The 18,663-nt window shown below is 46.7% G+C and overlaps 1 protein-coding gene across 8 annotated transcripts in view; it reads left to right on the top strand.

The window, feature by feature from the left end:
- Positions 1-18,663, top strand: part of GRAMD1B (GRAM domain containing 1B) — a 186,566-nt gene that overhangs the window by 97,247 nt on the left and 70,656 nt on the right. The window contains exon 3 of one of the 8 annotated variants that reach the window (XM_059874723.1): positions 1,157-4,712. The exons of 6 other annotated variants lie outside the window; for them this stretch is intronic. In XM_059874723.1, the coding sequence (XP_059730706.1) occupies positions 1,157-1,337 (181 nt within the window). In that variant the 3' untranslated portion in view covers positions 1,338-4,712. Of the gene's footprint in view, positions 1-1,156; positions 4,713-5,856; positions 6,088-18,663 lie in introns of those variants that run through there. One more of the 8 variants, XM_005215954.4, reaches the window with a different exon arrangement.

Genomic DNA, 18,663 nt, shown 5'->3' on the forward strand with positions numbered 1-18,663 from the left:
TCCTGGGCAACTACTGATCTACTTTCTGTCTCTATAGATTGCCCTGTTCTGGATTTTATGTAATATAGATATATGTATATATACATACAGGGCTTCCCCAGTGGCTCAGCTGTAAAGAACCCGCCTGTGATGCAGAAGGTGCGGGTTTGATTCCTGGCTTGGGAAGATCCCCTGGAGAAGGAAACGGCAACCCACTCCAGTATTCTTGCCTGGAAAATCCCATGGACAGGGGAACCTGATGAACTACAGTCCAGGGGTCACAAAAAAGTTGGACACAACTTCATGACTAAACAACAACATATATGCATACATACATGTATACACATATATGTATATACGTATTTTCCATTTGTGAAATATATGTATATATACTCACATGCATACACTTTGGTGACTGACTTCTTCCACTTAGTATTATATTTTTAAGGTTTATCCAAGTTGTAGCATGTATCAGTACTTCATTCCTTTCTTATGGCTGAATCATCTCATTTCTTTTGTAACTCTGGGATCCATTTTTCATTCAGCTGTCATGCAGGTCAGATTCCCAACTCTTCTGCAAAACCTGAATTTGGCTCCATGTTGCCCACAGAATGCAGTTGACACCCTGGTATGTCGCTCAGGGCCTTCTCAATCTGCCTCCATCCTGACTGCCCAGCCTTGTCATCCACTCCATCCTTCCAAGATATCTGCTGTCCCCACCAGCCTAACATAGCTACTCTCTAAGAGATCTCAAATACCTTTTCCTGGAACTACAGTCTTAATTGTACTGCTCCTTTGTTCCTGCTCCTTTCCTCCCTGCCCATGGAAATCCTACTTATCCTTCAAAATTCAGGTTTACTATCACCTCCTTGAAAAAAGCCTTTCCCAGATTGATCTTATCCTCAAATAGGAGTTAATTAGTCCTTTTCCATTCTCTGAGTACTTTGCTAGGATTCTTATAATCACATTGTGTTGGGTTAGACGTCTTTATAATATTGTCTTTGAAAGTAGAGAGTTATTCTAATTTTGGGGTTTTTTTTCCATTGTACTTTTTAATTTTAATTTTTATTTTACATTGGAGTATAGTTTATTTACAGTATTGTGTTAGTTTCAGGTGTACAGCAAATCGTGTTTATATACATATATCCATTCTTTTTCATATTCTTTTCCCATATAGGTTACTACAGGATACTGAGGAGAGTTCCTTGTGCTATGCAGTAGGTCCCTGTTGGTTGTCATTGTACTTTCTACAGGGCTTTACACATGGTGCTCAAAAAAATACTTGCTGGATAATTGATTGTATTCCTGTATTTACAGTTTGCTTTTCAAAGTTCTTTTATAGATGTCTTCTCTTTTGAAAATCAAAATTAAAGAAATTAAAAAAAAAAACATGAGTCCTTTTAACTTGTTAGATTATTTTTTGCAACAAATATTGTGGATATTGTAGAAAAATTAAAAATATAAAATGAAAAATATCATTCATAGTACCACCCCTCAGAGATAATCACTGTTAACATTTTACTTTATATGCTTTGAGCTATTGTTCATAGAAAGATAAATAGATGAAATTTATAGCTCATTCTATACACTGTTCTTAAGTTCTTTAATTTCTGATCTCTCTGTAATCATGAACATTGATTTACCTAATTCCTTTTAAGGGTATTATTACAAATTTGCAAGTATTTGTCCATTCTTCTCTTACTTGACATTTAGCTTGTTTCTAATTCTTCAGGATTAAACATAATGTCATGTTAACATTCTTCAGATAAAAATTTAGAAGCCAGATTTCTAGGTCAACAGCCTGTATCACACATGTGCCAAGTTGCCCTTGGAAAGGTTGTTCCAATATACAACCCACGCCCCCAAGTTATGAGAGCTTTTGTTCCCCCTGTCCTTGCCTGCCTGGCATTACCATTCTTTTTAGTCTTTGCCAATCTGATACTCCGCGAGTGGTATCTCAGGGTTGCATGAACTTGCATTTCTTTGATCACTGGTGATACGCTTTTAAAGTCCTTATTACCCACGTATATTTCTTCTATGAATTGCCTTTTTTTGTTCTTTGCCCACCTTCCTGTTGAGGTGTTTGTCTTTCTCCTTGCTCACAACTCTTTATCATAATAAGGCTATTAACCCTTTATCATACATGTTTTCAGTACTTTCCCTGGAATTTCTGCCTTTTCACATCAGGCTGATTTTCAGCATATTGAAGTTTGTTTGTTCAAATGTGATCAAGTCCTTCTTTCTTCCCCTGTTTGGTATTATTCATAGAAAGTCCCTACCAACCTTTAGAATATACATATGCATGTGTGCTTTCTTTAGGTTCTTCTGTGGTTTGTTTTTAAATTTAATACATTGGTCCATTTCATGTAACATTGTATCTGCTTCTGTAAAACTGATACTGTACTTCTGACTACATTTTTCAGTCATGGGATGAAAAGGGACTATCATAAGTCACATTCATTTTCCTAGCATCAGAGCACCAGCCCTGGCAGATGGGACCTCTTTGCCAGAGTATGACAGTCTCCTCCTTCCCATCCGTCACTCACATTTTCCATCATGCTTTCTGAAATCACCTGTTATTATGTGCCAGTTTCATGTTAATAATACCTATCTCGGTAGGCTGGTTTGAGGATTAAATAAATTTGCAAATTGAGATGTATGACAAGCTACAGCACACTGCTTGGCACATGAGCAGTTCGCATCGGATTTGCTGAGTGAATGAGTGAGTGATGATTTGAGCAGCGATGACAGGTTGCTGAGGATACCGTGAGGTAGAAGCAGCTCCTCCACTGAAGCGGGACCTTGGCCAAGCAACAGTGTAGGGAGAGCATGTGCCCTGGGGAACGTGGAAGGAGGAGGACTCCTGTTAGGGGTTTTAAGAAGGTGACAGTCCGTGGGTTAGGGCAGAGTCCATAGGCTCTCATACACCACACTTAAGGTATATAAGCAAGTGGGAGGTGTACTGGAGAATTCCACGGAGTGTTGGAGAATTCCAAGGAATGCTGGAGAGTTTGAGGTTTAGGGGGGGTTTATCAAGAAAATCTAATTGGGGAAGATGCACTGGGAGCAGAGCTTTGAAGGAAGCTGGAAACATACAGATTGGATTTGTGGGATGAGGTCATTTGATGCAGAGAGATTGATGTAAGTAAGCAAGCAATATATTTTTTTGAAATAGTGATTTTTTTTTCCTTCTTTCCTTTCTACCTTTGCTTTGGATCTCACTGTTTGCCTATTCTCAGCTTTTCTTACCCTTCCTGCTTTTAGTGCCATTTAGAAATCTCATGTTAAAAGTTGTTAGTACAGTTGAGAAAGTTATTTTTGAAGCACTTGAGCTCTCGGGTAGAAAGACACCAGGGAGCAGGAAATAAATATGTCTCAGAGCAGCCTTTTGAGAAGATTCCAGCCATAACAGCCTCTCTCCAACTTCAGTCAAAGCAGAGGGGAAATTTGTGTTTTCTAAGATTTACCTAGCACACCCCAATTTAAATTGGGGCACACCCCAATTTAAATAAATCAGTGAAAGAGTGAAAATCTGCATGGGTTCCCTAAAATGCACAACTGTTCAGGAAGCTGACGAAGAACAGACTTGGAGGACCCAGCCAGCTGTGGCCTGGGGAACTGGGTGAGGGGCGGGTGTCTTGTGATGAGGGGTTCTGAGGAGGACACCCTGAAGGGTGGCCGTTCAGCCAGGCCCACCACATTTGCTGGAGGAGGATGAGACGCTGCCCTGTGACCTCCCAGTCTCAGGCATTAGAGGAAATGCAGAACAAGGAAAAGAAACCTCTGTAGTGCAGAGAGGTACTTGGCAAACTCTGGGCATAGATGCTGAGGAAACCAGCATATGGGAGTCATTGCAGTTGACTAAAAACTGTTCTTGAATATCAAGTAAATGGTTACAGTACTCTCAGTCCCAAGAGAAGAGCAAGAAATGGGTTTCTGCCTCCTTATCAGCATTCATCATTTCCTCTATTAATGCCATCCTTTATTTCCGGGGTCAGCCAGCTTCAGCCTGCTGCCTGTTCTGTATTATAAATAAAGTTTTATTGGGACGCAGCCATGTTCTTTCACATCCATGTTGTCTATGGCTGCTTTAACCTGCAGCAGCAGAGTTCAGTAGTATTGTCAGACTGTCTGGTCTTACTCTCTGGCTCTTTACAGAAAGAGTTCACTGACCCTGGCATTATATGATGAATAGATGACTAATTTTGAATCGTTTTCCAGTGCGAGTCATGATTTGCATCAACCCACACAGTTTCCTAAATGAGGCCCCCTTTCCTCATGGTATACATTTGCAAGATGACTTACTGGAACCAGTGGTGTGGTCTGGGGTTCAGGCCGCTTGAGGATACACTGAGTGGCTAGTACTCTGAAAATAAACATTATTAATTTCTAACATGTATTTACTGCTCAATACGGTGGCGCAGTTGTAAAGAATCCACCTGCCAGTACAGGTAGATGCAAGAGACATGGATTCAATCCCTGGAACGGGAATTTCCCTTGGAGTAGGAAATGGCAGCCCACTCCAGTATTCTTGCCTGGAAAATTCCATGGACAAGAGGAGCTTGGCAGGCTATAGTCCATGGGCTATAGAGTTGGACATGACAGCACCACAACTACCACCACCCCCATATGCCAGTATTGCAGAGGAATTGCAGCTCAGCGACTCTAGGAAGCCTGTGCTCCAGGTTACATTAAACGGCAGGATTTGAACTCATTCTGGAGGAGGAAGGCTTCCCCGGTGGCCTAGCGGGTAAAGAATCTGCCTGCAATGCAGGAGACAAAGGAGACGTGGGTTCAATCCCTGGGTCAGGAAGATCCCATGGAGAAGGAAATGGCAACCCGCCCCACTATCCTTGCCTGGAGAATCCCATGCACAGAGGAGCCTGGTGGGCTACAGTCCACGGAGTGGCAAAGAGTTGGACATAACTGAGCGACTAAGTGCATGGCAAGTGTAGGAGGAAACCCCAACCACTCCGCTGCATATCCTGCCAGCCTCCACTCCCCACCCCGCTTCTCTCTGATTTCTGGATCAATCATCTGTCAGCTTTTCCTCTCTTGGATGAAATATTCTTGGAGCATCCATTCCTCGTCCATTTTCTTTTTGGACCGCCCCCCCACACCCCCCTGCCAGGAGTTGTCCGTGACCTGGCTCCCCAAGTCCCCTTTCCTCGGGGCCAACTCTCCCTGGAGGATGAGTTTGAGAAACAAATGAGGTCTTGCGTTTCCTCTGCATCGGCACTTCCTGCTCCATCACTGAACCTCGCCTGGAGCCACAGCTGTCACGCAGGTGGTCTGCCTTCTCCCAAAGACAGCAGGTGCCCGGAGAACCAGCTGGAACGGGGTGCATGGCCCAGGGCCTCAGGGCACCAAAGTGGCAAAAACGGCAGCCACCGGGCAGGCTGAGCTGGCATTTCTGACCTTTGTGGAGAGAGGGCGTCCTTAAAGGGACAGCGGGCTCTTTTCTTCCCTGGTGGCCGGCTGCCAGCTCAGATGCCAGGGATCTGAAGAAGCCATTGTTCTGGCGACAGGAGATGGGGGCCCAGGCCGCCCAGTCCTTTCTCCCTTTCCCGTCCCCCACCGCGTGTGCCCCTCTGATGTGCGGCTTGTTGAGGACCAAGGGACGGCGAGCTCCCTTCAGTGCCCTCACCTGCTCCACCGTCTGAATGCGGCCTGTCATCTGCTCCCCTTCCCTGGGGCCGACGTGGGCGCCACTGAGGGGCCCAGGGCACCGTGTCCTCGTCCCAGCTGAGCCGAGTGAGGTGGCGGGGCTAGTTCTGCCCACGGGCCTTTTGTGAGCCACCTGCATTGGCCTGGTCTTAAGCGCCTGTTAAAACTGCAGGTTCTTGGTTCCAATTCCAGAACTTCCGGGACCCCGGAATCTGAATATCCACGCGCACGCTGTTGTTTGAGAACCGCTAACTTCATTAGCAAGCTCCACACCTGCCTGGCCCTCAGGACCATGTGGGAACACACTGAATCAGAGTATCTGCATGAGGCCCACGGGCTGAAGCAAGGCTGCTTCTCTTTAATGGTTAAGGGTGGATATCCTGGAGGTGACCCACTGGCCTTGACTCTGGGGCCCACCAGCTATTATCTCTGTGATCTTGGGTAAGTTTCTCAACCTCCGTGTGCTTTGGTTTTCTCACCTGTGAAAATAGGGGCGGTTTCGAACCTATTGTACAGGGTGGCTAAAAGGATGAAAGGAATGATATTTGCAAAAATGGTGATGGTGGTTCAGTCACTAACTCCTGTCCAATTCGTTGCAACCCCACGGATTGTAGCTCTCCAGACTCCTCTGCTCATGGAATTTCCCAGGCAAGAATACTGGAGTGGGTTGCCATTCCCTTCTCCAGAGGATCTTCCTGACCCAGCGATTGAACCCGTTTCTTCTGCATTGTCCCTTGCATCGCAGGCGGATTCTTTACCACTGAGCCACCAGGAAGCCCATTTCTAAAGAGAGCACAGCAAAACTAGCACATCCGTATAGTAGACTTTTTTGTGAAATCTTTCCTTTTGGTAAACTGGTTATCCAAGTTTCATACAGGAGATTGTGATAGTCTTTTAGTGGTGGCGTGCCCTGGCTAAAGCTGGCCTAGGGGAGGGGAGCCATATATGCTTTTGTAAATGACCAGCAATTCTCAGGTGCATCTGTGTGACTCGCTCTGAGAAGGTGGCCCTGCCAACTCCTCTCACTGTCCCTTGGCCAGTAGAGTGAAGAGAAAAATCCTGGCCTGATTTCTACCTCTGGGTAAAGTGATGCTGCTGAGTACTGGAACACTGGCACAGGAAGGCCAGAAGCCACATGTGTAAGGCTGACTGACCTCTTCAGAGGGAATTGAAGGAGGAGAAAACAAGCTGCAGGCCAGAAATAGCTAGACATAAATACAAGGTATGCTAATTACTACCCACACCCAGCACCAGGCCCTGAGTTAAATGGAACCCTCTGCAGAGCCTTCCTGACCTCAAGGAGGGAGCCAGACACACGCACACAAGCATCCGTGGGAGATCGGGGGTGTGTGTAATTGGGGTGTGTGGGTGGCCCCACCCTCAGGAGCAGAGCGCTAGGGAGCCAGAATGGACCGTTCAGCATGCATCCAAGATTTTATTATAACTTTCTGGTTTTGCTCAACCCTTACTTTTCTGAAAACGATTCTGTTGGACTTCATTTTTCCATGTTTAGTATCCAGCTCAAGGCTTCTTTTTCTTCCTGTGCTCTTTAATTTCTCTTTGCATTCATTACCCAGGAGTCACATTTATCTGACTGCTTATGGGCCTGGCATGCGGTTGAAGGAGGGTGGGAGAGAGACACCCAACCTGACAGGATTGAGCGGTTGCTTTCTACCTTGCGCCACCCCCAGCCCACACCCGCACCGTCCCAGGGAGTTCTGGGAAATAACCAAGGCCGGACAAAAGGCCATTGGTCTAGTAGAGAATTCTAATGCTGTACACCCAGGCGATGGTATTTTATAGATCCTAATACAAAGGTTTTTGGTGAGTCAAATGCTAGATTATTTAGAAGAAAACAAGCCAGTCTCCCGGGCACGTCTCATGGATGTTTTCCATCTTGATCACAAATGTCAGCATACAGGGAACCCAGCAGTGGGCAGAGCTTTCCTATTGCCCACTCACTCCCACTTGAGCATATTTCTCAAGGTTTCCAGGAAGCTTCACAGGCGCATTTCTGTTCTTGGTGGGGATTCTGGTACCTCCGGTGACTCTGAGACCGGCAGTGATGGGCAGGAGGTGGGGCTCGGGGGATTGTGGGAGACATATTATCAACCTCTCCTGAGAGAAGGATTTGGCCACCTGCCCCATTAGTTAACAAGATTGACTCATTTTGGAGGCTTATGGAAATGATCCTTTGGTTTCTTTTTCTTCTCTTCCGGGGAAGCTGCAGAGGAAATCAGTGCTTTGGGTGAAAAATCGGGCTGAGTGAGATCAAAAGACCTTCTGCTTTGGAGATTCTTGGAGTCTGTGGTTATGTCTCTGGCCCCTATAAGAGAGAGGAGACCTTCCCTCTCAATCTGGAGAAGTATCTATAGAATAAGAGCAGATGGAGATTCCCTACTGGTCTCCAGGATGAAATCAGAAGGCCCCGTGCTCATCCCTACCCTGTAGGCTCACTGGGTGTCATCTGTGACGGGACATTGCTCAGCCTCAGATGATGTCTCAGAGTTGGGAGTTTTCATAAGATCGTCTGGACCAACCTGGAGGTCAGGATGTGAAATGAACCTCTTGCCTGGAAGCATACCCTCTACTCTACGAAAGCTCCCTATTCCTTCAAACCCAGTTATGCAATCTGATAACTTCTCTCTAGAAACACAAAACATGGGACTCTTCTCTCCTTTGGATTTCTCTCTCTCTTCCTTTTGTCAAATATTTCCTGTCCTGCTTGCTTTAAGGCATGTCTCCTTTAGTCTAAACATTCCTGGTTACTCTACACTTTGTCGTAGGGGTGGCTGTTCAGACCCACACTGTCTTATTTATCTTATCTGAACAATGGACCTTGTAAAGAGGGGTCCTCTTTCTAGGTATTATTTGCAGGGGTTATTACCTCCCTTCACTTGCTTCTGTGGATGAAGCCCAGGTGTATTGTAGTTACTCTTACGTGCATACTGTCCATGCTAAGTCGCTTCAGTCTGGTCCAACTCTTTGTGACCCCATGGACTGTAGCCGCCGGGCTCCTCTGTCCATGGGGTGCTCCAGGCAAGAATACTGGAGTGGGTTGCTGTACCCTCCTCTAGGGGATCTTCCTGACCCAGGGACCGAACCCGTGTCTCCAGAGTTCCTCTCACAGCCACTTTGTATTGGGTTGGCCAAAAATGTTCGTTCAGGTTTTCCTGTAACATCCGAATGAACATTTTGGCCAACCCAGTTGTTTTGGTCCATGCTGAGCATTGTGATCTCCGCCCACTCTACTTGTATATTCTTCGGCCTTTTGTAGAAAAAGGCTCTTACCATATGTCAGGGCTTATTCTGCAGTACGCCTGACATCAAGGACTCTCCAGCACCTGGGGTGCATGGCTGAATGAATAACAGTGTGTGGATCGTGAGAAAGGAAGCTAGTGCTGGTTGGATTTGATTTTGATTGGATCACGTGGTAACGCCAGGAGGTCACAGCATATGCCCGTGTGGTGAGTCAGCATCCCCAGCTTGCCCCATGGCTGCTCACTTTCTTAGTTCGGTCCCTACCTGTTCCTTTCCAGCTCTCATCAGGTCAAGGCCAGGTCCGAACTCTTTAATAAGGCTTGGCTCCCAGCTGCCGGGCACAGCCGCCCTCACGGCGTTTCAGCTCTTTTTCTCTGGAGAGATAGGAGATGGAGGGGAAGGGAGCCGAGAGGCAGGTGATTTGAGGCAATGATGTGTTCAGAAGAGACAGAATATAGAGAGAACAGACCCCATGGCCGGTCACGGGCCCTGGCTGTTCTGGTCAGCCTTGCTGCCTTGTTCTGCTTCAGTCTGTGGCCACAGGACTCTTTTTTTTTTTTCTCTTGGAAATTATTAGCACTTGGAGATGTGTGAGGGTAAAGAATGGTCATGGGCCTCTAGAACAGGAAATAATTTAAGGGGTCATCTAGAACAACCCCTTCTTTAAAAAAAAATTATTCATTTATTTATTTATTTGGCTGCATTGGATCTTAGCTGTGGCCCACGGCCTTAGTTGCTCCAAGGCATGGAGGAATTGGGATCAGACCCGTGTCTCCTGCATTGGAAGGTGGATTCTTAACCACTGGAGCACCAGGGAAGTCCCTAGACCAACCACTTCTTATAACAATTTGGGAAACTGAGTCCTGGAGAAAAGGTAGGATGCACTGAAGGTGTGTCCTCTGGGCGCCTGTGCCTTTTGAAGGAGGGTGCTGTCTTATAAAGTGAGTTTGGGGATTGGGGCTGGTCAGTAACTCCTCCCTTAGCCTGCATCGTCCTCAGTGAGAGTCAAGTATATTCTGTGTCCATAACCAGGAGGAGGCCTGTCTTGGGAACAGTGGCCAAAAGGGCAGCCCAAGTGCTGCCCTTGGGGAGGGTGGCCTAGCAGACTGGCTGCCAGGGCTGGATGTGTATGGAGAAGTGGACACTGAGAAAAGATGTCCACAGATGTGAGCAACTCACATCATCGGGGATCCCAGGCAGGGTCTTGAAGCCCCACAGAGCAGCTTGGACAGACCTGCAGAAGCTAGACTGGATGGAGGTGGCACTTCCAGGGTCCAAGGAAAGGGAGGCGACGAGTTCTAGGCGCCTCTGTGAGAGCCCGCTCAGTTCCCCTCCGGAAGTTCCCCTCCGGAGAGTCTGCAGTGAATTCAAGAGGAGCTGGGGCGTGACCGGTGAGCTCTTGAGCTTTCTCTCTACTTGGCTCTTCTGTCCCAATTCCACTGACCAACCAAACTCCTGAGACACGACGTGTGGAGTGGGGCCAGGAGGCAACTGCAGCCTCCCTGGCACACACCAGGGACCTCAAGCTGGGGCAGGGTCGTTGTTGTGACTAGGATCCTTCCAACTCGTCACCATCCCCCCACACCCCCACACACACCCTGCCCCAGCCCAGAGCTCCTCCCGTCTCTTCCCTACCGCTCCAGTGCTGTGCAGACGCCTAACCATGGTGTGAGCTCTTAGCTGCCAAAGCTGGCTGGTTCTCTCTAGGTTAAAGGAAGAGTGGGCGGTGGGGAGAGGGAGACGGAGGGCTGGTCATGCGACTTTAGCCTTAGGCCAGCGGCCAGAAGGACTCGAGATCTGTCCTTAAGTACCACGTGTCAACATCTTAACTGGGGCACCAGCGAACAGGCGTCCCTCTCTAAAACCTTAATCCAGGATTAAGGAGAGGTCAGTTACCTCCACAAAGAGGTGGTTTGGAAGGGGGCTTAGTCTCCCCAGAGGCGGACAGAGGTAGAAACCATAGCATGGGCTTCCACTTGTCCCAAGTGGTCAGGTCTCTCTCTCTCTCTCTCTCTCTCTCTCTCTCTCTCTCTCAATTCTAGACTGGTACTGAATTCTTGAGCCTGAAATTTGGCATTTTTCTTAAATTTCAGGGGACAGTCCTGTGACAGGACTATGACCTTCCTACTTGCACATTCCTTCATAGTAGTTGGTGTGTGTCTTAGGTTGAAAAGAGACCTTGGAAGAGACATAGAGACAGATTTTCCTGCAGGAGGTTTATTGGAAAGTGCTCTTGGGAACAAGCCTGTAAGTGGGTGAGGGGATCGGGATTGGATAGATGGAGAAGTTCAAGACTGACGCACTTGGGCCAGTCCCGGGCGGCCCAGGCTCTGGTTCTGGATGCCCCTACCGAATTATCCCAAACCAAGGCAAAGGGACAGGTTTCTGTATCCTGCCAATGGACCAGCCGTTTGGTTCTGTCTGTTCTCAGGGAGGCTTCCCTGGTGACTCAGTGGTAGAGAAGCAGCCTGCCAAGCAGGAGATGAGGGTTCAGTCTCTGGGTCAGGAAGATCCCCTGAAGGAGGGCACAGCAACACACTCCAGTATTCTTGCCTAGGAAATTCCATGGACAGAGGAACCTGACGAGCTACAATTCATGGGGTTGCAAAGAGTCAGACACAACTGAACAACTGAGCACATTCTTAGGAAGGAGGCACCCTCTTCCTTAAGCCTTCTCAAGGGCAGGGCCCCTGGAGGAGCTCAGGTATGACCCATCGGCAGCGCTTCCTGCAGGCAGGCAGCCAGGAAATGAGTGCCTGGGTCTGAAAGGGAAGCCTCGTGCAGATAATCACCGCACTGTGGTGTTCTTATATGTGTCTCGTAGTCGAGGACGTTGCACTTGGCCTTAAGTCTCTTCTTCCTCATAATCGCTTCTTATAGAGCCAGGTACATTATTATTTAATCCTCTTCCACGTTAACCCTGGGGTTTGTGGGCAAGTTAAACAACTTTCATTTGCATAATCAAATAATTAGCTTATCTCTGTGCCTGTGTTTTGAAGGTCTCCAACCCCACTTACAGCCACCCTCCTGGCAGTTTCTTCTTCATGGGCCTTCCTGCTTGGGCAGTTCGGTTCTCCAGGAAAGAGGACACCTTGCCTTAGAATGGTCCCTCTTCTGTGAGACCAGGTCCTTCCCCTGAGTTGCCGATCAGATCTGTCGGCCTCCTCACTTTTTCTACTTTCACTTCCCAATGCTTCCTGGGATCCACACAGACTCTTCTTACCAACTGCTTCCCATTGAATCATGATCATAGATTATCTTCATTGGCCTCAATCCCATTTTTTGTCTCCCCAGGAATCAACTCCAGTTCCTTGCCCCCAGTCCTTTCCACATGCGAGGTGTAATGTGGGGGTCTGGGCTTTCTTTCTCTCTGGGGCAGGACACAAGGACTGTTCTCGTGTGTAGATTTTTGCCATGGCCACCGAGCACCCACTCTAATTCTGAAGATTCTAAAAAGATAGGGGAAAATGTCTTGGTTCAAAAAAAAAAGTTTGACTTTTGGAAAATACAGATCACTATTCTTTCAGAAGAATGTTTGTACTACATTAAAAGTGAATTAAGATTAAAATTTTATACACCAGTGATTCTTAAACTTTGCTGCACATCAGGATCATTAGAAAATACAGAAGCCCAGCTCTAACCCCCCAGACTCGCTGATTTAATTGGTACACGCTGGGACCGGGCATTGGGGTATGTAAAAAATACAGGGTGTAGTAAAGTTTGGGAGTCACTGGTATAGACCATTCTGTGGATTTATATTTGATCCTGGCTGAAAATCTAGGACTGATGGTCAGGATCATTTAGAAAAGAAGACAGGGATACTCAGGAGTCAGTTATTTTATTTGGATAGAGTTACAAGAAAATTGGTGGCACCTTGGTGAAGAATCCACCTGCCACTGTAGGAGACAGGGGTTCAATCCCTTGGTCGGGAAGATCCCCTTGGAGAAGGAAATAGCAATCCACTTCAGTGTTCTTGCCTGGAGAATCCCGTTGACAGAGGAGCCTGGCAGGCTACAGTTCATGGGGTCACAAAGAGCTGGACACCACTGAGAGACTGAGCACACACCTAAGAAAATTGGTAGTATCAGCAGGCATGGCAACATGCGCTGTGACTAATACGTAGAGGGAGCCCCTCCCCAGAAAGCTCTCTTCCCAGTGGGCCAGGGGATGGATCTTTCTGTCCTACTCGAGTGCGTTTGACTCTCGAGAAAGCTTGTATCCTGCTGAAGTCTACCTAACCAGTGAGCACGGTTTTAGTGGAGGTGTTGGTGTACGGTAGGGTGTGAGTGGTGCTGGATCTATCTGAATCCTCATCCCTCTGTCCCCACCCTTCTGGCCATTTCTTGCTTCAGGTTTTAATTATGTAGACATCACTGTCCCTCATGTGAGAGATGCAGTATTCATGAGAGGTCTTGGGTTACAGCTGGGTCACAGGCAATCCATCTACTCATTCAGAACCCCCAACCCAGCTTCCCTGGATTAAAGTCTGGGTTTGGGACCTCAGGGAGGGCAGAGTGGGGACCTGTGAATCATCCGTTCTCCCACATTAATGGTTCATAAAACACGGACAAGCATTAATTCCAAAAGAGATATTTAATAGGGTCTCCTGGGTATTTGATGACCAGGGTACACCACGTCTTTTACACTAAGAGGCTGACTTAAAAGACCTTTAATGGTACCCCCTCATATTTTGAATTCTTCAGAGATATGTGGACCTCTCCAGCTAACAATTTAATTTCTTTTTCTCTTCCAAACTTTGTGGAAGACTGTTGTGTTTCTGTGTCCCACTTGTGCTTCCTTGACCCCCTTTCTCTCTGACTGCAGCCAACTGATAGCAGCCTGGCCAAGAATGGACTGTGGGGTCAGAAACTCTGGTCTCTCTTTCTGCTGTGTAATCCAGGGAAATTATTTAATCTCTGAGATACCTCAGTTTCCTCATCTGTAAAGGAGAGTTGATGTGAGGATTAAATGAGGGAGTACACATTAAATGTATAAAAACGATTTGGCTCATAGAATGCCCTAGAGCCATGGTCCCCAACATTTTTGATGCCAGGGACCGGTTTCACAGAAAACAGCTTTTCCACGGACAGGTGCAGGGGAGGGGCGTGGGGGGGGATGGTTTGGGGATGATTTAAGGGCATTCAAGCTGGTCCGAGGACCATGGTGTTTACAATTAATTGATCACAGCCAGTTACTGATATCTGGGACTTCCCACGTGGCACTAGTGGTAAAGAACCCGCCTGCTAATGCAGGAGCCATAAGAGACACGGGTTCAATTCCTGGGTCAGGAAGATCCCCTGGAGGAGGGCACAGCAACCCACTCCAGTATTCTTGCCTGAAGAATCCCATGGACAGAGGAGCCTGGTGGGCTACAGTCCACGGGGTCTCAAAGAGTTGGACACGACTGACACAGTTTATCACAGCAGAAGTCCATTACATTTATTGTGTACTTTGGGTGTATTATTGTTAAAATATCAGCTCCACATCAGATCATCGGGCATTAGATCCCGGAGGCTGACGACCCCTGCTCTATAAGCTTTTAGCCATTTTATTATTACTGACAAGGGCAGTGTCTTATTCCTCTGAGCTGCTGTGTGCTCATCCCTATAGAGCAGTGAGAAGTCAGGAGACTGAGACCACACCAATATGGTAAACAGGGAAAATTCAATATGAAGAATCATTAATGGGTAAATGAGTAGAGCAGACTCTAAAGAATGCAGGAATAACAGAGGTAGGGAGCAGTCATGGCCTCTAGGAATGAGGCAGAACACCCAACAAGGGAACAGTTTGTAAGTGTGCCCCCAACATAGGAGTACGATTCAGAGCTCTTTGGATGGGTGTGGCTGTCACCCAGTATATGGCACAGAAAGTTCCTGAGAGACTGCAGGCTGGGGTGCCAGGGAGGCTCACAGGCTGGCTGGCAAAGTGGGTATAGATCCCGCATCACAAGGTGAGGCAAAGAAGGGTGGATTTGGAGCTGAGGAGCAATAAATGGACACCTCGCCTAAGTAGGAAGAATAGAACTTACCTTGCAGGGTTGTGTTGAGGACTAAACGCAGTGCTGCTGCTGCTAAGCAATTATGATTAAATGCATATGATTAAAAGTGCCTTTTCTTTAGTAAGGGGTTTATTTATGGAAGTAGCATGGTGTGGTTTGAAAACGTTGATTTTAGAAATATTTCTGTGATCTTGGGTAAGGATGGGTTTCTGTACTCAGTTTCTTCATCTGTTTGATTAAAGTTTCATAAGAAAATATATAATAAATAAAATATGTGACCAGTGCATGGTCAATTCTCAGTAAACATTATAGATCTTTGTTCCTTTTCCTTCTTTGACTTACCCCCACACATTTCAGAATCTCCTAGATGTTTATGCTTTGGAAAAGCACGCGGCTTTAGATGATAAGAGTCAGGCTCCCTTTAGCCTATCACTCCCCGTAATTAATGGGCTTCCGGTGGATGGGGAGCGCTAGTGAATCCACCTGCCAATGCAGGAGCTGCAGGTTCAATCCCTGGGTCGGGAAGATCCCCTGGAGGAGGAAATGGCAACCGCAACCTGTTCCAGTATTCTTGCCTGGAAAATTCCATGGACAGAGGAGCCTGGCGGGCTACAGTCCATAGGATCGAAGAGAGTCAGACACGACTCAAGGGACTGAGCATGCATGCATGGCCCATTATTCAACAAATTCAGATTTAGTTAAAATCTTTGAAGTGTTTGCTATGTTAAAAACTCTTTTGTTTTCCTTGGGGGTGGGCGTAGGATTCAGAGATAAGACCTTATCTTTATCATCCCTACCTTCCATTCTTATCCGAAACAGCACTTGAGATGAACAAGATACCGTGGAGGCACCGACCTTTTTATAGCATGTGATTGAATGGGACTGGATTGAATGGAACCACTTGGTTCAGTTGGATTTGCAGATGCCTTAACTTCTTTTTCTTCCCCCGATCCCTCCAGGGTGCTCTCTGGAAAGTGCTTTTGATGCTGCACAAGGCTCTCAGAAACCGATTTTCCTTTCAAAAATAGAAACTCATGTGAGTTTTCCATATCTCTGAGGGAAAGGTTTAATTCAGAAAAAGATACCTTACTCTCTCCTCAGTGTCCTAAATTCATTTACAAAAAAGCAGTTTGGGAATTTAGGCAGCAAATTGTTCAGCCCTTGAAATGTGGAGATTTGAGTCAGGGGCAGGAATGCCATCTGGGGAAGCCCGGTCAGCTTTGTCCAGGTCACTGCCAACTCTCTGAGGTTCAGCTGGCCTCTTTGGAGTTTGCACTGTGACTTGAGGAAGGATGAGCACAGCACTGCAAATCTGTAAACACCATGAGTATGAAAAGGCCCCTTCCCGCCTCATGGCAAGTCAGTAGCCTTCTATTCATACACAATTAATGGTTGAGAATAGGACTCGACCAAGGGGGCCTAGGTTTCAGAAACATGCTCTAATGTTCATTAACCTTATACTGTTGTTCAGTTGCTAAGTTGTGTCTGACTCTTCGTGACCCCATGGCTCCTCTGTCCTCCACTGTCTCCTTGAGTTGCTCAGATTCATGTGCATTGAGTCGGTGATGCTATCTAACCATCTCATTCTCTGTCACCCTCTTCTTTTGTCTTCAGTCTTTCCCAGCATCGGGGTCTTTTCCAATGACTTGGCTCTTCACACACTTAGCCAGAGTATTGGAGCTTCAGCATCAGTCCCTCTAATGAGTATTCAGGGTTGATTTCCTTTAGGATTGACTGGTTTGATCTCCTTGCAGTCCAAGGGACTCTCAAGAGTTTTCTCCAAAAACACAGAAAGCATCAGCTCTTCAGTGCTCAGCCGTCTCTACAGTCCAACCCTTACATGACTACTGGAAAAACCATAGCTTTGACTAGACTTTTGTCTGATCTCTGCATCTGCCTTTTTAACCCACTGCTGTTGATCTGAATCATGTAGACACTAACACTGTTGAGCTATGCAGAGCTCTTTCAGAAGAAAGTTGAAATCTCTGCATTTCATAGTGGAAGAAGCAAAGTCTCCAGAAAGTATGATTTGTCCAGAGTCACATAGTGAATAGAGAAGGTAAGACCAGGGTGTGGGCAGCTTGGCCTCACTAGCCCTTTTGTTGCCTATCTTAATGGAGGATGGGACAGTCAGTGCAAAGATACTTACTGATACTTCTGTTGTACCCAGTACTCCTACGTGTTGGAGGGACATGAAAGAAGTCGCCTACAAGCTTAGGGATATAAAACTAACAGCATGACAACAAAAGCTACAATTAAATTCTATATTCTGTACTACAGTTATAAGCTCAGAGGTGGGGGACATAACCAGCCTCCTTGTACCTTTATTCTATCATTTTTTTTCAACCATGTACAAGAGGACATATACCTATTTTTGGCTTTTGCAGATGAAGAAAATGAGTCTGAGAAGAGGGTAGCTGGGCAACCAACAGTCACAGAGCCAGAAAGCAGCAAAACATAGCTCTGAATGCAGACTGGACCCCAGAGTCTGAGATCTTTTTCTAGAGTAACAGAAGGGGAGGTAGGTAGGTGGTCAGCATTTCAGAAAAAGCCGGACTTGACCAGACAAGTGCAGGCGGGTAGAACTGGGGCAGTGCTTGCGGCCCAGGGCATTGCCAGCACACCTTTCTTTGGCACTGAAATTCCTCTAGGTAAATGAGATGGGGGCCAGACAGTGCAAATCTAGGTGCTTCCTAGACACTGTGAGGCTGCTGTTCTCTCGACAGGTTGCAGGTACAAACAATCCCGGAAGGACCTTTCTTGATGAGCTGATAGGGCTTGGCAGTCCCAGAATGAGACTTTTTGCCAACAGATGCCCAACAAGTATTGAGTCTGGTGAGGACACAGGTGGCATCGATGGATCATAATTATTACTCACCTTCAGCATGTTATCCTGTGCAGCTGCAGCAGGCAAACCAAACTCTGCCCTTTAGGGACACCTGAAGAATGAGAATGCATAAACCAATCCTTTGCTACTCAAAAGTGTGGTCCATGAAATAGCAACATGGACATCACCTGGGAGTTTGTTATAACAGTCGACTCTTGGGCCCTCCCCTAGACTTAGTACATCAAAATCTGTGGTTTAAGAAGATCCTTAAAGTTTGAGAAACAGTGAGCTGTCACCATTGCTTTTGATGTTTGTTTTGGTCCAGATTTTGGATCCCTTTGCTCCTCCCCTCAAAAAATACTGGTGGTACTCTGAATTCTGACAGTCATCCTTGGGGTTTTATGGGATTTCAAGTCAGGTGGTCTGGATTCCCAGCTCAGCCTTTGTTGCCATGGGACCTCCCACCTTTCCAGGGCTCAGCATCCTTTTGTTAGCTGTGATCCTAACAAAGGCTTTGTAGGTGATTCTTGTGGAAATCAAATGAATTAATGTGAATGAAAGTGCTTTGTAAGTCATAAATGACTTTCACAGTATTCCATTAAAGTCATTTTGAATAGAATACCTCTCATCCGAAAGAATATTCATCTGGACTGTTTCTGTACCAGTGCTGCATTCCGGTGAATGTTGTTTTGTCACTCAATTGTGTCCAGCTCTTCGTGACCCCATGGACTGTAGGCCACCAGGCTCCTCTGTCCACGGAATTCTCCAGGCAAGAATACTAGAGTGGGTTTCTTCTCTGCGGGATCTTCTCAACCCAGGGATTGAACCCATATCTCCTGCATTGGCAGATGGATTCTTTACCACTGAGCCACCAGGGAAGCCCCATTCCAGTGAATGGACAGGAGAAAAAAAATTTTTTTTTCTTGGAGGT

The sequence above is a fragment of the Bos taurus genome, chromosome 15 (genome assembly GCF_002263795.3).
Source record: "Bos taurus isolate L1 Dominette 01449 registration number 42190680 breed Hereford chromosome 15, ARS-UCD2.0, whole genome shotgun sequence".
In the NCBI taxonomy this organism is placed as follows: Eukaryota; Metazoa; Chordata; class Mammalia; order Artiodactyla; family Bovidae; genus Bos; species Bos taurus.